General features: G+C 36.6%; 1 protein-coding gene across 1 annotated transcript; it reads right to left on the bottom strand.

Moving 5' to 3' along the window:
- Window positions 1–1,687: 1,687 nt before the first annotated feature.
- Window positions 1,688–3,745, bottom strand: LOC147492934 (uncharacterized). The gene is made up of 4 exons (XM_086568783.1): window positions 3,693–3,745; window positions 3,249–3,578; window positions 2,871–3,152; window positions 1,688–1,785 (listed from the first exon to the last, which is right to left on the bottom strand). Exons 1-3 carry the CDS (start codon window positions 3,741–3,743, stop codon window positions 2,871–2,873), a joined length of 663 nt encoding a protein of 220 aa, XP_086424909.1. The 5' UTR covers window positions 3,744–3,745; the 3' UTR covers window positions 1,688–1,785.
- Window positions 3,746–24,994: the final 21,249 nt, after the last annotated feature.

Below are 24,994 nucleotides of genomic sequence, written 5' to 3'. Positions count from 1 at the left end.
ATAAGTTGGTTACAATTTTTATGCTAGTAATAAGTTTTCAATCATAATCATGTGTACTTGTGTAGTGCTGCAGTTTTTGCACTCTTCATTGTTTTTGTTTCTTTAGTAATAGGCCCTTTGATGAATATAAATGAAGTGGAAACCAAGTCTGGTGTTGTATGCTAGTCAGCAGCCGCTCAATGTTAATTAGCTCTATGATCAAATTGTTCATCATATCCTGCGAGACTGCGCGCATTCAATAATTTATGAGGCCAGACTATGATGGAGAGTCAATTTTGGACAGGCAGTGGCTATTTCCTAATTTAAATTTCAAGGGCTTTCTTTGTTTTTTAGTACAAGAACCTGATTTTCTACCCTGTGAGCGTAGATGTCGAATCTCTGCAACAAAGTGATTTCTCCGAAGATGGGAATTGTTAAGAACTTCGGACCAGCAAAGAGGACTGATAGATATCATTCATCCAATTTATTCTCAATTCTCTGGCCTATTAGTCATACTAGAATTTGGGTAATGCTCTGGATTCAAACATGTAGAAGTATTTCTCTGTCCATTTTTCCAACCAAAGAATAGTATGTTTGTCTTATCTAGAATCTTGATCAGTTATTTGTGCTTATTAATGGAAATTAGAACCAGCTAAAAGCCAGAATGAGAAGTGGCTAAAGTAGAGTGTGGACTTTTGTTGTAGAATATAATCTAATCACATGCAGTATATATCCCACGTTTTAATCCCATATCAGACGCAGAACTAGTGGAAAGAAGGTCCAAGTTAAGAGAAAGATCAGTTAGCGGGTTTCTCTATTTGTTTAGCAATAACTCGACTCGCTAGGATACCAAATTGACGTCAACAATGGGAGAATAAGTTTAATTTCTAACGATTCAACAATGTGGGACGAACTGATGGACACACTCAGTCAATTCTCAATTATCACCGGTGAAACCATCAACTCCGAGAAATCTGGAGTTCACTTCTGCGCAAATTAGCCAATATCCAACATCAACAAAGAACAAATCTCATGAGAATTCTTGGAATGACTATCCTCTCCTAATCTGATAAATATCTCGGATGTCCTTTATTTACGGGTAAAACAAAAATGCAGTTGTTCCATTTTCTTGTCACTAAAGTAGAATCATGTGTATCAACACCACACCATATCTGTTAAAAAAAGACACTTTTAGATGTCGTTTTTCCTAAAAAAAGACACTTTTGGGAGTCGTATGGTGACCCTTTTTTTGCAGTCTTTTTTTTTCTACCACACTTGACAAGTGTCTTTTTTTTTTCATTTATTTTTTTTTTGCAGTCTTTTTTTTTCTACCACACTTGACAAGTGTCTTTTTTTTTTCATTTATTTTTTTAAAAAGGCCGAATCAGGGAAAAAAATGCCCCTACAGTTCTGTAGCATTAATAGCATCAGTAATAAACAGATACTTGTGCCTTTTGAAGTGTGCACTAATAGACAAAGCCCAGTCCTCATCTATCATCAAATGGCTAATAGAAACAATTTTATAGCCTACTTAGTGTCTCAGCCTAATAGCAACAGTTAAAGCTAGGTTCCCATCAAGAAGTTACATACTCAGCTCCTACTAACAAACCATCGCAACTTCTTTTAGTACTTTTACAACCCACTAACACTACCACCGATTCTCATAACATATTCAAGTTGAGGATATTCCATCCATAGAAACAAAACAGAAAATAGTGACACTCCTTCAATAGGTGAATCTTACTGTTGTCCAACTTTGAGCTTCTTTTTCTGCCAAAGCCTATCAACTGCACTATCAGCATCTCCCTGGAACAAAATCAAAATCAATCGTTTCAAAAACCAGCACTATCAACTGTGCACTATTTAGTACCAAATGTGAGGTATTTGTTAGTAGAATTGAGCTTAGAAAGTATGGTTTTTGCTGAGAAAGAAACCAGCATTGAATACTGAGTACAACCTACTAACAGACAATTGAAATGATGCCATCACTTATCAAAATCGATCTCTTAGCAGATTTTTACTAAACATCAAGATATTCTACAGATAGGAGCTACAAGATCAATTCTTGTTCAGTAGAAACTACAAATACCTTAAAAAACATGAGCTTTTTCCTTAGCATAACAACACAAGTTTCAACTACTGAGCATGCATTCTATTCCCTAAACATGGATTCACAACATGGCAAATGATGTCAGGCTATCTTCCTACACAAGATAATTCGATCAAAGGGAAAATACTAAACATTAATTGCTCCCAACTATATAACCAACAAAGCGAAAGCTCGAAACACCTCTTCTTAGAATGTTCCTACTATAAAGAGGACGAAGTCAAATAAAGTTCACTTCGGTCTTAAGGGAACAGCTCCAACAAAGAACATGACGTAACATTGTCATATACATTAAGTTGGTATTGCTCGAGTAGACACCTATAAATTCTGGGAAAACTTGAGTATTTTCCTTAACAAACAAAAAACACAAGAATGTTGGATATATGGTATAGAAGTGTCTAAAGGGATTTTCTGAAGTCTTGGATAGTTGCTGACAAGACCAATTTTTACGTAACTTCAGATTGTGGTTAAATCTTTGAAGGGAAAAGAAACGTTATAAGCAAATAAATCTACAATTTCTCTGGTAAACCCATATTGATAGTGAACATTCCTTTTAACACAACAAGGAATGGACCCTGTTTAACTTATGGATGTCAAAGACACAATTCAAGCTCTTCCAACAAATGGTTTTCTCTAACAACACTTTTCCTAAAATCACACTTATCCTAAAATCAGCACTTTTCTAAAGACAAGTCATACACACACACAAGAAATAAAGACAAGTCATACACACACAAACACAAGAAGTAAATAAATGATAACACAGACAAATAGAATACCGTACCTAAAGAAAATGAGTAAAATCCTTCGGCCATTTGACTGCTGTAGGAAGGTGTAGCTCCCCGAATGTTCTTTTGGATCCAAATAAGCGCTTAGTGCGGTCAATGACAAGGCATACACGGACGTTGTAAATGTCCATTGGGGTATCCAGAGTTGCATCAAGAATGATATTTGCCCTTGTTGCCCTTTCCTTGGCAACAACTTCTTGATGCATGTTAATCAATTCACATAATTCCATCCCTCTAGAAGAATCACCATGTGATTGTGAGCGTGTTGGATCCTTCGCCTACAAGTAATAAGTTAACAAAGACAAAACCACGATTTAGTTATCTCCTAAATTAGCTCAAGCCCCTAGGCACAATGTCTCACATTCAAATCATACATTTGACGTCGCTGATGAATCTGCAACGATCCTTCTATGTGATTGTTGACCTGCCACTTCTTCTCTTGTCTCCAGCAAGATCTTAGTGATGGTGACCATTTGTCGCTCCAAACTTCCAAACCGCTCTTCAAGCATTGAGTGTTGTTGCTTTTGTTGGCAAAGCTGCTCTTTAGCAGGAGATGATGATGCAAGGGATGTCTTTGATATGCCAACACTCATACCCAGCACTCGACCAAATTTATCAGGGCCACACACTTGAGCAACTGGATCATGGTCTAGGTCCAAGTTTACGCTAGCAGGGTCATCCTCAATTATAGCCTTGATTCTTCCCTATCATGACAACATATTAGACATTTAATAAATTTTAGAAGCAGTATATAAAAGAGAACAGAAAATAGGTGGTGGTCAGATTCATCATTAATGAAAATAGGCAGTCAAACTCACCATCCTTTCTGGCGCAATAAAAGAGCCATCCTTGTGAGTATGGATAGCCATATATGAATTTGTTCTAGTCACTTTAACATTCGGATTTTTCGATTTCTACAAAACATTACCAACTCTGTTAGAAGTAAATATGGTGTTATGAATAAAATTAACAATTGACAAGGTAGATTAGTACCATATCATGGACTGTCCTTTGTCGCCCCCGCTACTACGATGTATGTAAAGCCTTCACAGCTTCTCTAGCCGCCTTGCCCTTTGTCCGCATGAGTTTTCTCGAAGGTTTAGATTCATTGTCCATGAATTTTTCCCATTCTTCCAATTTCACTCCTGTTGGGCAGTTCCTTTTCCTATCGATGTCATTGTCATACTTGTCATAGTACTTCACGCGGAGATGATGCTTAAACTCCCTAAAGCTTTTGGCAACCTTCTTCAGATTTATCTTTTTGTATGCATCATCCACATTGTATTCTTTCTGTATAAGAATCTAATATTAATAAAAGACATTTGAAACAGTCAAACTATCAAACAACACATATTCGATTATTTTTTATGCCAAATACCACTAACAATGAAAGAATACTAGTATACAATCTTGTAATTTATAGTTAAATGGCTTGCATGCATCTTTTCACAAGATTGCTCAAACCAAAAGATGTCAGAAATAACTTTCAAGATCGCTATTAGGACATGCACGGTGACACACATTAGAAACTAGGAAAAACATTACAAGAACTCAAATCATGGAGAACAAAGATAAAATTGTTACTAAGCCTTCCTCTTCTTTACGTTGTGGATGTGCTTTGGAAGAAAGCCGAGGGTTGGTGGAGTAAGATTTATAAAGAGCAATGCAAATGACGATGAAACCTATGAAGCTTACCTCAATCACCAAAGGATCTGAGAATCATGGGGTGACATGATTTTGTCTGCCGGGACATTAAGTAGTCCCCGGATCCTTATGTTAAGTGGCATTGGACCTCAAGAACATCCGAAACATTTCAACATTTCACCTGTTGTCAATGCAACAGAGGTAGGCGAGGTAGGTATCAGGACAACCCTTCCTTCTCCCTTCTCCTAGACTCTCCTAGCAATTTAAGACCAGACCTTCCTCAAGTCGTAGGTGTTACACAAGATTTCCAAATCATCATTCAGTCAATGAATTGTCACATTACACCTAACGAGACAAGATTGCGAGTTGGAGCTAAATTGACATACCCAGCATCTAAAGGAAAGCTAGAACTAAAGAACAAAGACCCCAGGCAAAATTAAACAGCACATCCCATCTCTAGTAAAATTAATCCCCAAAGCCGGTTAAGGACGTTCTGTCGGAACTTCCTCTGCTGGTAATGTTACTTCCCAACTCTCATTCGCATACCATACAAACACAAATTATCCTTATCTAATAAACAGTGGTAGAGTGATGAAAATTTTGGGTCTAAGGCTTTGGTCTTTTGGATGAAACCCTACTCCTAGCAAAATAGATGTAGAAATGATAGGTACTAATATCCACATATTTGGTGTGTACGTACAAGTAGTTGCCAACAGACATGAGGTGTGATAATTAGTCTAAGAGTAAAGGGCTGGTTTCAGCATTTAAGATAAAATAATTGTATCCAGCACTACACTAGATATCCAGGGTCTTTCAAGCCATGCATGACTCACACTAAAAAAAGATAGAGAGAACCATAATGGATAAGAGCAGAAGACTAACCACAACGCTACTCCAGATTATGTTTTTTGTTGGACTAGGCACATTTTTGAAACTCTCATAAGAGATAGGACAATGTGTATTTGTTGTCCCACCAAGCAAACTAGAAAATTCTTTTGAACAATCTCCAACAGGCTGTCCGTCAGAGTCAAATTCAACTTTCTTCTTTCCCTTTGAAGAGACTATAAAATAAAAATAAAAATATGTCAGTCAATTCGTGGGAATATATAAAAGAATAACTATCAACAAATAAAATTACTAAACAAATACTATATGTACCACAAGAACCTCCACCATCAGAAACTTGGGAATCACTAGATGATGATCCCGAATCAAGAAAAGTTATGATATCGATCTGGTGTGTAATACATTTAATAGATTATAATGTTTTTCTTATTTGTGTTGCAAGGAAATCCCTACCCCCAAGATGCTAAAAAAAAAACGGATACTAAGGAAGGCCTCGAAGTCGCAAGTATAAAAGGACTAGCGAACTTAGTATTGAGTAAATAGAGTGACTATAATTGCCAACCCTTCATTAGATTCAAACTTTGTACCTGAATTAGAAATATGTATGCTACCGTTGAGATCTCTAGCCATCACAGCCTCATGTGATAACATTGTCTTCCTAGCCCTCTTTTCCGCTTGCTTTGAGCTCTTAATAGGATAATTCAAGGAATGATTCGATTCCATCTAGATATGCATCACTCCCCACTGATTCCTTCATCCACTCTCTGTCTGGACGTGACAAATTCATCCCTACTTAATGCAATATGTAGATAAGTACATATTGTTTCACAACATTATGAACAATCAATAACTAAAAACAAAATAATAAGTCTTCATTATCCATTTAAACTCACAAAAACTCATGAAATTTTCGCATGCTCATTCAAAAATCCTCATTGTGTATAATAAGATCACTATGTGTGTCGTACAACGTGACAACTGAATCTCATTGTTGGTCAAATATGTTTGGCTAAGAAGTCCAAGTTGGGCGTTGCACTGTCAATAGTAAGCAGCATGGCATGGTCTAGTTTTCCACTTTTACATGCCTTGCAAACTTGCATTTCCTCATGATTTCTACCCGGTAGTTTTTTAGTCAACATCTACGAACTTTACTTTACGGTAAGGTAGAACTGACATTATCAGCAAGTTATCATTTTCCTTTTCTTCACAAATTGTATCTATTCTAGACAGAGTGAGTACTAGAGAACATAACTTAGACAACTGACCTAGAAAAACACGACTCAAACCCATCAAGTCCCGTGTCATTGAGACTTGATTATGGTGGAAATCTTTGCTGGTAAAGGATAAGGATTTGATGTCTCTGAACATCTCATTAGTTGATGAATATATGTATGCTAATGTTTGGACTAAAGTGCTTCCAGTTTGCAGGTGGATCACTAATTTCGAACCTGATTACAATACTACTCTATTTAACTAATTACGAATCTGATTACATGTTTAAAGATTATATGAATTAATCATTGACGGATTAAAAAACGTTAAAATCTAAACGAAATCGCTTAGATTTGATAAAGAAATAATTGAAATTACCTGAAGAGATTGTAGATTTGATAAAGAGATTGTAGATTTGCTGAAGAGAGTGATTTGAGAGGATCGATCAAATATTATGAAGATTTTGAGAGTGATTTTGAGAGCAGTGATTTTAAGAGTGATTTTGAGGATCGATCAAATATTATTTTGGTGAGAGAGAACGAAACAGGTTTTTTTTTTGGGACCCTTTTTCTATGGGTTGTGATAATGTGATCCGACGCTTAGGGGGAGTTCAACGACACGTGGTGGGCGTGCTCACAAAAGGACAAAACAAAAGCGTCGGTAGCTTTGTCTTTTCTTTTTAAATCTGGTATAGTGCAAAGGGTGGAAAAACAAGTTGTTGTCTCAACTCTCAAGCAGGGAGAACCGTACGTTCTCATCAAATCTCTTACTAGTGCCATTCCAACTTACCAAATGGCATGCTTCATGATCCCAAAAAAAATTACTAACAAGATTAATGCCCTACAACGTGACTTTTGGTGGGGCAAAGGAAATAAAAAAGAAGATAAGATTCCACCTGAAAAATTGGCGATGGTACTACAATATCTATCAGGGATGATAAGTGGACATCCTTATTCCCTCTTACCATAAATGTTCAAAATCCAATGATTAATCTCCCCATCTCAACGGTCAATGATCTTATTCTCACCATCCCCAAACATTGGAACTTCCCCCTTCTACATTTTCTCTCCAATAACAATACCATTAAACACATCAATACTATTCATCTAAGCAATCAAGATAACATTTTAGAAACTCAACCTCTTTACAAAAACCTCACCGCCAACAATCCACCAGTTCAACATCATAACAAGAACCACCTTAAGATGTGCCTTGTTCCCAGATCCCCAAGACCCTTCAACTATGTGTGGAAATGCTACCACAACTTTTCTCCAACCAGGGACAAACTAGGTGCTCACATCACTATTCCTACCCACAAGTGTCCACTCTGCGACCACCCTAACGAAACTTTTCATCAAATGCTCAGCTCTAACTTGTCCTTTCACTAGGGCATGTTGGTTCTCCTCTTAATGGGCTTTCCACCTTCATTCAGAAGTCCACCTCTCCACCGAAGAATGAATGAACATCTAGTTCTCACTGCCAAAACTTTGGAACTTAGATTTAGGAACATGGGGCACTTTCTGTGTCAATATCACTTGGTCTATCTGGAAAACAAATACAATGCATGTTTCAAAAAATTGTTAGGTTCTAAACCAATTCCAAGCTAATTAAACACATAACAAATTTAGCTCAAGACAATAATAAAGGCAAATAAAAAATAAGGATTCACCCAATGCTGCCACAACCACCAAACAACCACACCTACCATCTACCTCTAACCACTTCAACCAAACCAACAATTAACAATCCATTTTATCATCACAAAACAACACTCTCTGGCACCCGGCCACCAAAACATCCATTCCTCAAACTAATTAAATGATATGTCGGTGTAGCATTCTCATGTACTGTGCATGTAGCATGTCGGGATTCAGATTTGTATTAAGGAACTCACCATGCCACTTCTTAACAGGTTGCCCATTAGCGCGGGAACTTAGGCTCCGGACCGCTAACTTCAATGAAGATGTCGAATGTCGAGGACTTCTCATGGCCACTGATAAACGTAAAAAGAGTAGTTTACCTACGAAATGAACGTTAAACTCAAAACGCAAGAAAACTATACTAAATTATGAAAAGCTATCAAAGATTTCTATACTCTCAATTCTATCGAAATAGAGTGGAGTAAAAAGTTCGTTCCACTCTCAGTTCCTTAGTATTGAAGTTTTCTACAATTGACTAGTAATCTAAAGTTTAATGAGAGCAATGGTGGAGGTTTTATACTACGACGTGAATTCGAACGACAAGATACGAATAACGAAATGAGATATATAAAGATGTGAACTTTACTACTTTTAATTAACCAATACTTCAAATCTAATTAATGACTAAGAATTGAATAACAACAATTGAAATTAGATCTAATAAATTGAAATGACAAAAATTGAATTGACAAGAATAACTATTTTATTTATCTAACTAAATGAAGAACAATGATTCAAAGGATTAATCTAAAATAATGAATTGAAACTAATTAATTTAACTAATTGAATTCAAATAAAACTAGATCTAGAAGCTATTTTAATGGCTACTTTTTACTCTAACCTATCTAACCTTCTCTAACTTAAGAGCTAAGTCTTATTTTATACAAAAGAGGAGACCAAATCCACAATTTCGTGCATGGGCTGAGAAGCCATGTTTTGGGCCGGAAAATCGAGCCCAAAGCCCAATTTCTTCAGTCTACAGAGCCCGTTTCAACTGGTTTCAACTTCAGCAGACTTTTCGTCCACTTCTGCTCCTCTGATTTGGTCAACGATTAGACCATTAGAAAGCTCTTTCCGAGCCGGTTGTTTTGATGTAAGGTAGGCCTAATTCCGAGGTCTGAGTCCAAAGATATGGTCTTCGGAAGTTCTGCCGACTTGTGCACTATTTCTGCCCGTGTTGACTTTTCAACTTTTGATCGGGCTTTACAAAGGCTTTGTCTCCTTGAATCTTGGCCTTTATCATAGAACTTCTTAGCAACCAACTCTTGCTCATTTATCTCGCCAAAGTGGCACATTTCTGCACATAATTGACTTTACTGTTTGAAATACATAAAAACACGTAATCAGCATTAACTCTTATTTATTACTCGTATAATTGGTCTAAAAGTATGATTATTGAGGGGTTAAAACTACAGTTTTTGGCTCTTACCAAACCACCCCCAAACAGCATTTTGCTTGTCCTCAGGCAAATATGAGAAATTAGAATAAGTGACCAAAAATAGAGTTTTAGCTACTCTCGTTTCGCTGAGTGCGATTGCATTTACCATATGCAACAAGGCCTTAGACCACTAGGAATTCCCTAGTGGACGAGTTATAGCCTCGTGAGAGTTTTCCAGTGAAGGTACTCACAAACTTCATCTATACTACGACGACTAAGAAATAAAACTATTGTTTCCTTATTCATGCTCTAAATTAACTATACATCTCACTAGCAATGAATATAGAATAATCAAGTCGAAACCTAAGCTAATATATGCATAATAATCAACCATCTACAATAAACATATATTCAATGAGTAATACTATGAAATACAATAGCAGGTCCGTTTCTAAAACTCGGAATAGCGTCCTTAAGTAGGTCTTCACATAAATGTCAAGACGAAAACCACTATGATTTTTCCGCTCAAGTTTCGCTACTCTAGTGTGCAGTGGGCATGATTTACCTTACAATCTCAATGACACACAAGGAAGCCGGAGTCGATCAAACACATCTGCCACTTACTATCACACTAGCCTATTCTTAATTGAGCTAGAGGCTTTATTAGGTGTTGCGGGGATTAGGAGATGGTTTAAGAAGGAAGAAAGTGGATATTCAGAAAGAACAAGTCTGAGATAATAGAGTCTTCATATTATGTAACTAGAGAAGACTTTGTTCCTTACTTTCGCTTCTACACTTTGTTTCCATCCTTAGCCATATTTTTCTTTTTCTTTGGCTTTTGACTCCTTTGATTTTATTTTTTTTTGGAGTTCTAACTCTTTATTTTCTTTTATTTGTTTCTCTTATTTCTTTTTTCTTTTTTTATATTTGGATGGAAACTTTCTTTTCTTATTTGAAGCGACTGACAAATTCTTGATTTCAAAGGTCTTTCTCTTTTCTATTCTTCATCTCTATTCTCAGACTCATTCAAAGAATGGGTAGGCTGATTTTTTTTTTTATTATTTGTTTTTATAACAGGTTAAAGGATTTGCAGTTTATTAAAGGCTAAGGAAAGGCTCAGAGGGGCGACTAGCGGAAAATAATTTCATAAGGGTTGAATTTCTGGCTATATCGATCCAAAGAGGGCCTAAATTCTCGCTTAGGATATGGTATAGTGATCAAGCAAGTGGACGTGTGATTTCTCTATCCGGATTTTACTTCTCCCTTGTGTCATTTCTCAAATGTTTATTCATATAAGGTTTTAGGCTATATTCTCCGCAGGATTTGTAGAATAAGTACTCTAGCCTAGATTTCAGAAACTTCTTCGCCAAACAATCATAGATACTCATGTAATATTTTTATAGCTAGATGCAAAGATTATTACCTACATATTAACCTAAGTTTCTAAAAATTATTCTAATGGAAAAGCTACGTGAGACTTCTAGATTATTAAGAGCATAGAGAAGGAAAACAATACCAATATTCCTAAGTGTATAACATAAACTTTTTATTTTTATTTTTTTATTTTTTATTTTTTTGAATTTATCAAATTTTTAAAATTTTAACTAGAACATAAGTGTATATTATACATATCTATATCCTAACAGATGCCTTAATTACACGTGTTTCTATGCCCCCCCCCCCTCCCAAACAAGTTGCATGTTTTGTCCACAAAGTATTTTAAATAAAGAGGGTAGGAAAATACCATTGAAGTGCGTGAAATTCAAGAACATCTGCAAAACAAAGTTATAACATACTAATATATGATAAGCACCCAAAACTGTAATATTAAACCCCGAGACATAGCATTTTGGTCGATTATGTGTTTAATAATCATGTAATAATTATATTTTTCGTACTTTTGCGGGTTTCCGCAATTAAAATGAATATAATGATAAAACATGCATCAAAGTGGGAATCTTGGAATATTTGAAGTTTCCCACTCAACCCCGCGTGAAGCCCAACAAAGCCCGACTAAAGCCGGTTTCCAAAAGAACAAACCAAACGGTCTGAAACGGGTCCACATATAAAGAAGCAGCAAACTTCCGAAGCTCAAATCGGATAAATCTAGATGCCAACGCTGGTTAGTGAAGCTGTCATAGCGACCCGGGTGACGAACTCTGCGCAAGGACAGAAAGTCGTAAAAACGCCAAAATCGACGCCGCCACTGGACACACTAAGTGGACCCACTCTGCAGGCCCAAAGGCATGATGAGTCAGCATAGGCAGGTGGCAAGTGATGAGTTCAATTTGGTGCCACCTTGCAAGAGAAAAGAAACGTACCAATTCAATGTTTGAATTGAATTGGGCTAAAAGACGAAAACAAAACATAAAAAGACAAAATCTTATAAAGAAAAGGACAAAGCTAAATTAAACCGGGTAAAACCAAAACTTTGTATTTCAAGGTTTTGATTCTCTCAATTCAACAAAAGGCCAAAACTAAATTAAAACCGTCGATCTCCAGTCTCCAGCCTATATATATGAGGGGGTAGCCTTCATATATCTTCCTTCAGCATTTTCATGCTTTAGCATCCGCTTAGCTTTAGTTCGTTTTCTTTCAGTACTTACATTTTGTCATTTCCATTTCAGCAGCTTAAATACTGTAAGTTATTTTACCCTTAATAACAGTCATTTCTTTTCTAGTGTAATTCCTGTCCTGCATTTATTTACTTAATGTATACAGCAAGTTTTATTATTCCTTCTATGACCATGAGCTAATCCCCCCCTTCAGGGGGAGGGTTATGCTGCTCGTGTGAAAATCCGGATTGACTCTTTAATATTCTAGAATCACTACTTAGGATTTAGGCATAGATTAGACATCCGGTCCCAAAATGACCGAGACTGTACCAATTTGGAGTGTTGATGCTCAAGAAACCTCTAAGTGAATGACCCAAAATGTCTCCGTAGCGACTCTGCAGTGTCGAACAGCTCTCAATTTGTCCAAATGATGTGAAATCGAGCCGAGCTGAAATAATATACCGAGAGATGAGATATTAGTTAAACTCCTTATGCTAGTGCAATGCGACCTAGAGATGTGGGCATGCTTGGGGATCAATACTCAACGCCGTCTCCTACACGAGGCAATTAGAGATGTAGTGATGTAATAGTAAACTGTTGAAAAACGATTCTTGCATGAGCATGATTAACTCCCTCCTGTTTCTCCATCTTTGTTTACCTACATCAAAATCACTGTAGTAATTTACATTAATTGCACTACCGTTAATTTAATTAAATCCAACTAAAAAACCTAAAATCCTACTCACAAAAAGTTGTAATTCCAGTTGTGAACCTTTTCCGAGCCCTAAGGTTTGGACGATCCCTTACTCGACCTATCCTTCCAAACCCACGTGAGTAAGATAACTTGACTAAAATGTACGACTATACGGATGTTGGACTTTGGACTTTGGACTTGGGTCTTTGGACTTCGGACTTTGGACTGTGGACCTCGGACTTAAGAAAATAAGTAACTGAAATCAATAAACGTGTATAAAGAGCGTTTTATCAATATAGGAAATAAAAACTGATGCAACTCTATAGGAGTTCCACCCGGTATGGGGTACTAAGAAATTACTTGCTTGGGACATAAGCAGACATTAACTAAAACTAAAACGTACCTGCACTCCCGCTTACTCTTCCTCTTCCTCATCATCCGCTGTAAAGAGATGAGGTTCCTTCGCGTCCTGCCACGCCATGATAACTTGCCAAGCCCGTCGTCGTGTGTCATCTACTTGTGCTAACCTATCGAGTGTTACTATGTCTGATGGGGTGTAAGGAGCAACCAAGTGAGGTTGCACCTGCCATCCCGGCCAAGTCATGACTCGAAAAAAGCAAACCACCCAATTGGTGGGTCTCATGACTTCGACCCTTTTCCAATCCGTGAACCGGGTACGAATTCAGGTGTAGGCAACCGAGCATGATCGACAAACTAAAAACAGGCATAAGAAGATACTTATGCCTCATGCTTTAGGCTCTCTTAAGACTAGCAACTAATACTCGGGGAATGTCATATCGGTGATGTCCCTCAGCTAAAGCAAGGAAAACGTCACCAGCAATACTATTTGTAGAGGTAAACTGCCAATCCCCGAAAATATTCATCAGGATAAATAACATGGTGGTGCCTACATTTAGGGACAGGCTACCAAGGGCTATGTTGTAACGCCCTTGGTCCATTATACGAAATACCCCTCCCCCATAATACTCATGGAAGTATGTATAGTCATAGAGGTATGCATTATCGGTCATATATCCCCATGTGTAAATAGGATTAGGTATTGGTATTCCCGAAACTAACGCTACGACATACTTATTGAATTCTAGCGGCGTGTCATCTACCGTGATAGAGAATTCTTGTTCTCCATTTTGGTTACAATAGAACTTAACATTATTGTAAAAAAATTCAGTAAGCTTAGGGGAATACGAGTCGGTGGCACTTACCAGTAGATGCCTCCAACCTAACTGCAAGATCTTTTCGCGGAACCAATGTCCATAAGTCTCGCTTTCCAACAAGTGTTCGAAAGACTGCTCCGGTATCACTATAGGAGAAACCATCACAAAACTACTTGCGAGAACAGCTGCTACTATCCTGGAACAATCCTCGAAAAACTGGAATTTTTTTTTTGACCCCCCAGGGGTTAGAGCGCAGGTGCGCTCAAGCTATGCCTGGGCTGGGCGCAGGTGCGCTCTGATGAATTTCGAGTTCCAGGCACTTGGGCGCAGTTTGCGCTCACTTTTAGCCTGGGATGGGCGCGGGTTTCGCTCCGGATGAAAACTGTAATTCCAGTGTGTTGAAGCAGGTGGTGGCTTTGGTTAGAAGCTGGATAGGGCGCAGTCGCTTCGAGGTGGAATTTCTCGACATTAGCTTAGGTGCGAAGTGCGCCGAGGTGCTAGGCGATAGGCGAAGTGCGAAGGAAAAATAAGGTAAAGGGGGAGTGAAACGTGAGAGATGAATATGAGATGTATTTGGGGTTGTGAGTGTAGAATGAATGCAGTTTTTATAGGTTTTAAATTGCTAAAACGAATCGGGAAGTTGCCAAAAAGCTTTAAGACAATTGCTGGAAATAATAAAATTTCCAAAACCGAAAATGGAAACAACTCATATTCTTGATTCTAAAACAACCCTAATATCTTTTAAGCTGAATTTAGGATAGAATCTGCCTAGCTCATCGAGATTTCATCTTATCACAATACCTATTCATGGCGATGCTTATATCGGCAATATTCTCAACTCTCACTCTAAAACAACTTCTAAAATGGATGATCATATAGCGAATTATGCTCGGCTAAATAATACCACCCCCAAACAAATCGGGAAGGTGGGATTAATGATAAAAACAATGCATAATTCGAAAATAACCAACTTATATTTAAAATTGAATTCAAACAACAGAACACAACCAAATTCAAATTTGATTACTGAACTAATATTTTTACATTCGAACTAAATAAAAATAAATACAATAAAACAAATCAACTCATCAATCCCTAAACAACACACTACTGGTAATGGAATCCGCATGAGAAGGAGATGGCTCTTGGGCTTCCGAAGGGCACGAGTCTCAAAGTTATGATGCATGGCAGCCTGCCGAGTCCGGAGGTCTTTGCAAATAGTATTTAGGGAACGCATGCCACGATGAATCACAGTCATGCGTTCTGCGTCCGTCCTACACCGCTCCAAGGCATCGACATCAAAACATGTCGTGTCATCCTCATCCTCCGAGTCGGTCTTGTCAGCTACCCTCTCTTCAGGCAACCTCCAAACTCATTGTATACACTCCGTATAAATATGAGGATTTCGGTGCTCTTTCAGGCAAATCCTATCAGACTTGGAGTCGCTCTCAGGGTCATCATGATTTTCGTAATCAAAACAGGGAGAGGTGCAATACTCTTCCCCACTCCTCTAATCATGTTTCTCAAAAACTCCACAATACAAAACTCATACTTCTGCTGCTGGAGTATCCATACGACAAAATTGGTAGTAAGGAGAGCAATTCATAAAAAGTATTCTTAAGTAGAACTCTCACGCTAGGGTAGAACAAAATTGGTAAAACACTATATGAAAAACTAAATCAAGATTAAACTAATGCCCCAATCAACTGACACTAAATTCCAAACCACACAATCGACAAATGGACCCATCTACAAAACATGTAAGGGTACATCAAACATCTCAAACTAAAATGAAACAAATTGGGTTGTGAGGAAAATAGTATTACCTGTAAGTTTAAGAACTGCAAATAAGACTTTATTAGTGCTACACTGCGAAACCCAAAATTCAAATCAAAGCCAAGTCTTCCACACTTCGCAGCTAATGGTGTTTAATTTTGGATTCCAAAATCAAAAAACAATTTCAGTTTAATATTAGGGTTCAATTATCGGTTACTTGGGTTGAAAAAACAGTTGAAATCCGATTGAAATACTTGGTATTCAATTCTTGAGAAAAAGGTGTGACTGCCCAAAAACCAAAAAAGGGCAACTCATAAATTGGCATGTTCCCCCCAAAAATATATATATTCACGTGCACCGGATGCATATTAGACTAATTAGCAACAACATCATATATTTTTCGATGGCTTCTGCTTGGACATTCAAAGCTACCGAAGATGGTGAAGCTTCACTTACATTCAAAACTCAACTTACTCAAGATCATGCAATTCCCCCAATCAATTATTTTGTTAGTGTGGTAAGAGGGTCTAAAACCTTATTTAATTCCTTTATTACCTTCTATTTACTGTGATGGCCAAATACAATATTCTTTACATTTTATTTTCAGCTCCCTTTTAATTTTCAAATAACAGTTGATTACATTCGGCTAACAGGTCACATGTCAGATCTGTGAATCAAAGAAACACACTGCACTTGATTGCAAATGTGATAAGAGCCCAAAACTGTAGTTTTAACCCCTTAACAATAATACTTTTAGACCGATTATGCGAGTAATAAATAAGAGTTAATGCTGATTACGTGTTTTATGTATTTCAGGCATTGGAGTTAATTATTTGCATAAATGTGTCACTCTTGCGAGATAAAGGAGCAAGGGTTGGTTGCTAAGGAGTTATGTGATTAAAGGCCAAGACTCAAGGAGAAAAAGTTTTTTAAAGCCCGATAAAAGCTGAAAAGTCAAAGTCAATGCGGGCAGAAACAACACACAAAAGTCAGCAGAACTTTCGAAGGCCGTATCTTTGGACTCAGACCTCGGAATTGGGCATACCTTATGCCAAAATAGTCCAAGCCTTGACTAAATCAGAGGAGCGGAAGTAGACAAAAAGTCTGTTGAAGCCAAATCTAGCTGAAGAGCCCTTTTTGGATTGAAGAAATTGGGTTTTGGGCCCGATTTTCCTGCCCAAAACATGGCTCCAAACCCATGCACGATTTTTGGATCTGGTCTCCTCCATATAACAAAGGAAAGCTTAGCTCTTAACAATAAAGTTTTAGGGTTAGAAAAATATAGATCTAGATTAAGAAAATAAATTAGTAGACTCCATTAAATTAGTTTTAGATTACCTTGTTTTAATTTTAGGTTTGAATTAGTTATTGTTAAATTCATTAGATCAATAAAGTTAGTTATTTATTCTTAGATCTAGTTTTAGAATCGATTTTTAATTATTTTTATTACCTTGTTTTAATTTAGTTGTTGAATCATTTGATAATTCTTCATTAGATTAATAAAAGTAGTTAGTTATTCATAATTTTAGTTTTGGTTTATTAAATTACTTAGATCTAAATTCAGTTATTAGTTGTTAATCATTTCTTAGTTCTTAATTTAGTTTTGAATTCCTGATTAGATCAATATCATAAATTTATAATCCTTATATCATGTCTTGCTTAAATTCATATAAAAATGATAGCATAATGATTCTAGGCTAAACCCTCCATTAGAGGGGGTTGAAGAAGCCTTGATGAAGCTTGATTTTTGTTAGCGTAGAATAGTTGTGATTTTCCATTCCATTCTAAAAAACAATCAATTCACCATGAGAATGGGGTTGATTGTTTCACATACTAGTTGTTAGTTGGTAGAGATTGCCATGAACAATTAGGGATTAGGAAGACCAAATTGCTATGTGAAAGCATTTCAATTCCGATTACGACAGTTCTTCGTTAGTAAATTAAGTCGAGTTAAGGTGGAATCAATCCCCCTAATTCCTTATCATAGTATCAATTTAGTATTCTGTAGTTGAATTATCGTATCTTGTTAGTATAATTTCCATCATAGTATAATTTTTGTGTTACTCTCATTAACTTTGATAGACTGATAATCTTAGTAAATGCTAATTCTAAAGAACTAGGAGTGGAACGAATCTTCTACTCAACTTATTGCAATAACATCGAGAGTAGAAAAATTTGATAATATAAAACCACAAATAGCTTTAGTTTTACTCGCGTTTGAGTTTCGTCGCTTGTGCATGGTTAAAACTAGCATTTTACCCAGTATCAAAATGCCTTAATACCCGTTGCCACAAACAACATTGCAATTGTTTTACGATACCACATTATGGAGTTTATGAAAATGGTGGAGTGCACAAGTTTTTGATATGCTCCAACCCTCGCTACAATGGATTCCAACAACTACACGGTGATTTGGATGGTTGTTATTGTGATGATACAGATCACTGGATATGCGTATGTCCTTATAAAGACATCCCCTGTCCAAGTGGTTGTCAAAGGGAGAGGGAATTTACCAAGATGTTGCCAAACTTGGCTAGAAAAGGGCTTACAATGCTTAAATGTGAATTGTGTGGGCAGAGTGAGATGGTTGGGCCGCTGGTGGAGAAGCTTAATAACTTGTATGTCACTGTTAATGTAAAAGTTAAGTGATAGAAAAGGTTTTCAAATAACAATTTATTATGGATTTCAGTTTCTTATGCATGTTTTTCAAATTGGATCATACGACAATGTAGTATGGTTATACTGCAATTAAACAATAACATAATCATTTTTTTTTTGTTTTTAGCAGTCCTAATCAAATACCAGTCCTAATGAATTAGCCTAATCAATTAAGTATGTTTTTTATGCTCTTGACCCAATCAAAAAAAATTATTTATGGGAAGATCTATATACTTATTCTCTGTCTCTTTGGGAAATGGAGAACACACGTCCCCATAACAAAACACACACCCCAATACCATTTCATCACCACACCTTCAGTTAATAATAGGGTTAAATAATAAATTTACCACAAACTTAGGTACAACAAAAGTTCCTAAGTACTACCTGCAATGTAGTAATCCAATACGAGAATGAATGGATGAAGTACGTAGTGGATAAAAGCCATTGTGGGTAAATACTACCCACTGTAACCCTTACATCTCCCTACACGAGCTTCTGTTGCATTCCAAAATATTCTTTTGTTACCTCCCAAAACACAATACTAATTACACCAAAATTAAACAACATTACAAACGGCAAAATAAGACAACTACAACATCCATCATATAGGAAAAGAGTTTTGTCCATTGCAGGAACGTTGGAAGGACGTACAGTGGCACCCTTGTCATCAACAAAATTCTTGCAAGGCAGTTTGTTATGCCCTTTCTCTCCACCCAAGGTGCAATGTCTTTCCTACTTTGGCCCCTTCCGTGATGGCCAAAACTTCATCCTCACAGTCGGGGAATGACCTGCTTGACGTTTGCCTTCAGGTGGTAAAATGCGCTCATCGTCACATTAAATGTCCCATTGCTCCCTGCTATGAATTCCTTTTCGTACCTCAGCATATGTCCGCTTCCATATGTCTATTGTGAAGTACTGATCAACAAAAGTGTGATATGTCCCACCTATCCCGCTATGGTGATTGACACTGATGGCTTTGCATGCATGCGCACAGGATACCCATCTGTTGGAACCACCCACAAGAACACTCCCTTTTCACGAGATCAACAACGAACTTTCTGCCTTTGGTAGAGAGAATGTCAAATGTGTTGTCTGAATACCAATTTACTGAAAAAGTCATTGACCTGCTAATGTTATCACGCAAAAGAGAAGTAGCGAGTGGTGTTAAGCTTTCAAATTTCAAGGACCACGCAGCTGCAACAGTACGGAATTTGCAGAAATGAACTCCCAAAATCGTTCTTATTTCATCAACAAGAACAGTGACGGGACATGAACGGTCATCCACAATCATTGCATTCCAGCTTTCAACGCGGTTTGTATATATAATGCCATACCGCTTCACTTCACTAGCACTAGAAGCCCACTTTTCTAGAGGTATGGATGTTTACTACAAGGGATTTGTTTCTTCACGCATAATTCTTGGCCACATTATCTGCAACTAATCAATTCTCGTTTATATACTGTTCTAATTTTTGTTTCCCTTTTTTGTTTGAGTGTTAGATGTTGTTGAAGTACTTGTCTGATTAAGTAATTTGATAAGTAAATGAAGCACTTTGTTTTGTAGTACTACAAAATTGTAGGAAATTTGGATTGCAACCCTTTATATATAGTGAACAAGTTGCAAATCAACAATTTAACAGAAGGGACAAAATCGACAAAGTAGGGAACAAGTTGTTGCACGCCCACCAAATCTTCCCACACCAATCGTATCTTGTAAGCCAATAACCAGTTGGAAACTTTTTCACCCTTTAATAGAAGGGAAAAAAATAATGAGGGAGTACTTGAAATGGATTGAACACCGGAGGAAGTGCTCACGATATATGTTTAAGTTTTGAGTGGCTATCTGATGCGATGAGGGAGGTGATATACGTAAAATTGCTTGATTTACTTACGAAATGAACGATGAAACTCAAAACGCAAATGAAACTAAACTTAATTACGCATTGCTATCAAAGATTTCTATACTCTCAATTCTATCGAAATAGAGTGGAGTAAAAAGTTCGTTACACTCTCAGTTCTTTAGCATTTAAGTTTCCAAGATTTACTAATCTATTCAAAGTCTAATGAGAAAAATGGTGGAAATTATACTACGATGTGAATTAAAACTAGACGTAATATAAAGATTATAACCTTACTAATTAATTTAACTACTCAAGAATTGAATTCTAAATTAATAACTAAGAATTGAATAACAAACAAGAATCGAAATTAGATCTACACAATTTTAAATGACAAAATCGAAATTATCAAGAACTACTATTTTATTTATCTAATGAATGAAGAATAACGATTCAAATAACTAATCTAAAACAAGGAATGAAACTAATTAATTAACTAATTGAAATTTAAAAACTCAAATCTAGATCTAGAAGCTACTTTAATTGCTACTTTTTTTTTATTCTAACCTATCTACCCCTTTTCTTAAGAGCTAAGTCTTCTTTTTATATAAAGAAGGAGACTAGATCCACAATTTCGTGCATGGGCTGAGGTCTCATGTTTTGGGCCAAAAAATCGAGCCCAAAGCCCAATTTCTTCAGTCCACAGAGCTCGTTTCAACTAGGTTTGACTTCAGCGGATTGTTCGTCCACTTTTGCTCCTCTGATTGGGTCAAGGTTTAGACCATTGGAAAGCTCTTTCTGAGCCGGTCGTTTTGACGTAAGGTAGGCCCAAATCCGAGGCCTGAGTTTAAAGTTATGGTCTTCGGAAGTTCTGCTGACTTGTGCACTATTTCTGCCCGTGTTGACTTTTCAGCTTTTGATTGAGCTTCATAAAGGTTCGTCTCCTCGAATCTTGGCCTTTATCACAGAACTTCTTAGCAACCAACCCTTTGCTCCTTTATATTGCCAAAGTGGCACATTTCTGTACATAATTGAGTTTCATGCCTGAAATACATAAAGGCACGTAATTAGCATTAACTCTTATTTATTACTCGCATAATTGGTCTAAAAGTAGTATTATTAAGGGGTTAAAACTACAGTTTTGGGCTCTTATTAGGAGGCAAGACAAAAGACTGAAATAAATGATAGACCCAACAGTTACCATAAAGATGGGACTATCAGACTTTGCAAAAATAAGTCTTAAGTAATGTATGCATGAATGAATCAAGATATGAGTGCGAAATCCCTGTAATGAATAAACATATGAATGCAATTTTCTTAGTTTTTAGCAGTCCTAATCAAATAATGCTCCTAATGAAATAGCCTAATCAATGAAATAACAGTCCCAATCAATTTAGGGTCAATTTATGGTCAATAAATATCTATGGGAAGATCTATATACTTATTCTCTGTCTCTTTGGGAAGTGGGAAACGCAGCTCCCCATAACAAAACATAGACCCCAATACCATTTGATCACCACACTTTCAGTTAAGCAACCACAAATTTAGGTACGACAAAAGTTCCTAAGAAGCACTATACTACCCACAATGTAATAATCTAATATGACAATGTACAGATTAAGTAACCGAATACAAGAATGGTTACAGTAACCGAGACATGAGAAAACTGTTACAGTAACCGAGACTTGAGAAAACGGTTGCAGTAACCGAGACATGAGAAAACGATTAAGTATAAAACCTTAAACAGAGTCATGGAAACATTTTATGCCATACAAATCAGAAACAACCAATAGATCAAACATACAATGGCGGCCTCTTCTTCTATTGCACACAACAACAACAACGAAAAGGAGTTGCATACAAATATGTGGGCAGAGGTTCTTAAACGTGCTCCACTCCCATTTGTCCAGAAGTCAAAATTTGTGTCCCGAGAATGTGAAACTCTTACAAGTCGAAATTCCTTTGTAATGGACAACGCGACTACTGACGGGATCATTTCTTGGTTACCTTATAAATATTGACAAGAAATGGAAATCCACAATATCTTTCGCATCCAACATTGACAACAACCCTCCTATTCCGACCCCAACACTGAAGTACAAACCGTACGGTACAGCCATCGTTGCGTCTTCAATGTGAGGTATTGTTCTCTTGACCACACCTTACGAGAAAAACCAAAAATATTACATTTGCAAACCAACGACAAGAGAGGTCTATCAACTCAATACTCCTAGGGTTAGATTCTTTACAGAATCCCTTGGAATGTTGGTGAATTTAATGGAACCATTGGGTTTCACTATAGTTCAACTGTCAAAGCCCAACTTCAACACTATAAGGCCTACCCGAGCAAGTAAAACTAAGCAATCTGTCATCATCATGTATGTTGAATGGTTTGATTCTCGAAGTTTGAAATGGAGAAGGTTGAACGACTTGGAGTTGTCATTTAATGATAAACACATCAAGAACCAGCCCGCAGTGGCTACAAAAGGATCTCTTCACTTGTCTCTTTTTGATGCAGGCATATTGGTATTTAACATTGCCCTTGAATCTTGAACGAGGATTGGGCTACCGCAGACTAAATCCCCACCAAAAGTCGTACAAATTTTTTCAGTTTAATGGTACTATTCCTATTATGTTCAGTTTCTGGGGTGAGGACAACATTGCTACTGAGAAATTAGAACTTAGGGTTTTACATGGGTACGACAATAGGTTGTGGAGTGAACCAAGGACGTATACGTTGGACAAATTGTATTCCTCTTTCAGTTACCCATGTTTCGTCGACCTACTCATAGAAAATATTGCAGTTTTTGAATGGAAGAACAGGATCCTTTGGTACGATTTCAATGTAGACAAGTTGGTATTTGTCAAAAAAATCCCAACCATCGGCAATCACTCCATTCTCCCATTCATGTCAGACTTCACTGCAGCTCGGTTTAACCAGTAGTTGATGTCACCATTCATGTTATATTTATCGGAGCTTATATTTTTATTTAAAATTAAGTAATATCTTGTAATGTACTACATATATTTAGGGTGACATCAATCTTTCTAGTTTATGTAACTATTGATGTTCATGTTACCTTTGGAATTTATGCTTTGTAGGTTTATGCTGGTTTCTATGTCAGTAATGTTTATTACCTACTTCAACAACCTATTTCTGACGAGAAAAACTTACAAAAACTTATCACCATATTTAACACACAAATTTAGGTTCGACAAAAGTTCCTAAGAAGGGCGTTACTACCCCATGAATGTAGTAATTCAACAAGAGTATGAACATTTAGTGTTCGTACTTCCATTGTATGAACACTGAATGTTCATAGTCCAACAAGAGTATGAACATTCAGTGTTCGTAGTTCCATTGTATGAACACTGAATGTTTATAGTCCAACAAAAGTATGAACATTCAGTGTTCACACTTGTAAGACCTGAGTTTATAATAGTTTTAAATAAGAGAATAAAGATTAAGAGAACACATGATAAATATCAATAATAGTTCACTTTCATAACAACTGATATACAGATATACATATTTTTTATTTGTCTTTCATAACAACTGATATACAGATATACTGACGCACTCACGCACATTCATACACGTCAAAATATAATGTTTTATCCTTCCTCACATTCATTAATCATTAAACTGCCCCTTTCGATAATTTTTCATAAACTCATGATTTTCTAGAGTCCAGCTTCTTGGGCTGTCTGTCAGTAATTGGCATGCAAGTTTAGGGCGCATCTTGTGTGCTTCTTTTTCTTTTGTTACTTAAGAGAAATCCCATCGACCATTTAAAAAAAGAATTTCCATCATTTTGCAAACATGGAGTCCACAATCAATGCAACAATTTAGAAAATACAAATCTCAGGTCAATTATAACTTTCTTAATGTAGAAGTTTATAAGAATTTCAGTGAATAATTATGCATTTACTTATTGGTTTGCTGCAGACATTTTGGAGATTGTATTCTTACTTGACTACTGAGCATATGAATTGTCATTTTCTCCTTTCCGATCCGAAGATTTATTTTCTCAACCAGTTTCTTCTTCTGCAAAATAACAAGAAGTTATTCCTTTATTTATGTTAGAAGATACAAAAGTGTCTTCTCATTTTAGTGTTGAAATTACCATGTCTTTTGCAATTTTGGATGACTTTTTCTCATGGCTTAAGGAGTTGAAATGTAACAATTTCTCTTGTTCTCCCATTACGAACTCCACAACCAGGTGTGTCCAATGGTTTTCTGAATGTATTGGAATCGCCAAGAAGTTGGCACTCAAGTCGATTGTGTCCACTATTTTTGCAATGCCTCCTTCCAGTATATGTTGTGACATTGAGTGCGTAAAGTAATAAGAATGTGAGACCAACCACAAAATAGATATGAAACAATAATTTGAAATAAATTATTCACCTTTGAGTACGCAGATAGTAGACATGTTTTTTTTTTGGTTAGGAACACTTTGCGAAGTTGGAGAGACCACCAGTCGATGACCTGTTGAATTGAGCATTTTTTAGATTCAAAACAAAGTATGAATGAAGTAAGTTCTACAAATAAATGAAGGTCAGATATCAAAATTAAAAAATAGCAAAGTATAAACATTATTCAGTTGATGTAAGGTCAGGTATGAACATTCATTGTTCATA

Source organism: Coptis chinensis, chromosome 6 (genome assembly GCF_015680905.1).
Source record: "Coptis chinensis isolate HL-2020 chromosome 6, ASM1568090v1, whole genome shotgun sequence".
Taxonomy (NCBI): domain Eukaryota; kingdom Viridiplantae; phylum Streptophyta; class Magnoliopsida; order Ranunculales; family Ranunculaceae; genus Coptis; species Coptis chinensis.
The sequence above is the reverse complement of the archived record's forward strand: the minus strand, read 5'-3'. Positions and strand labels throughout refer to the sequence as shown.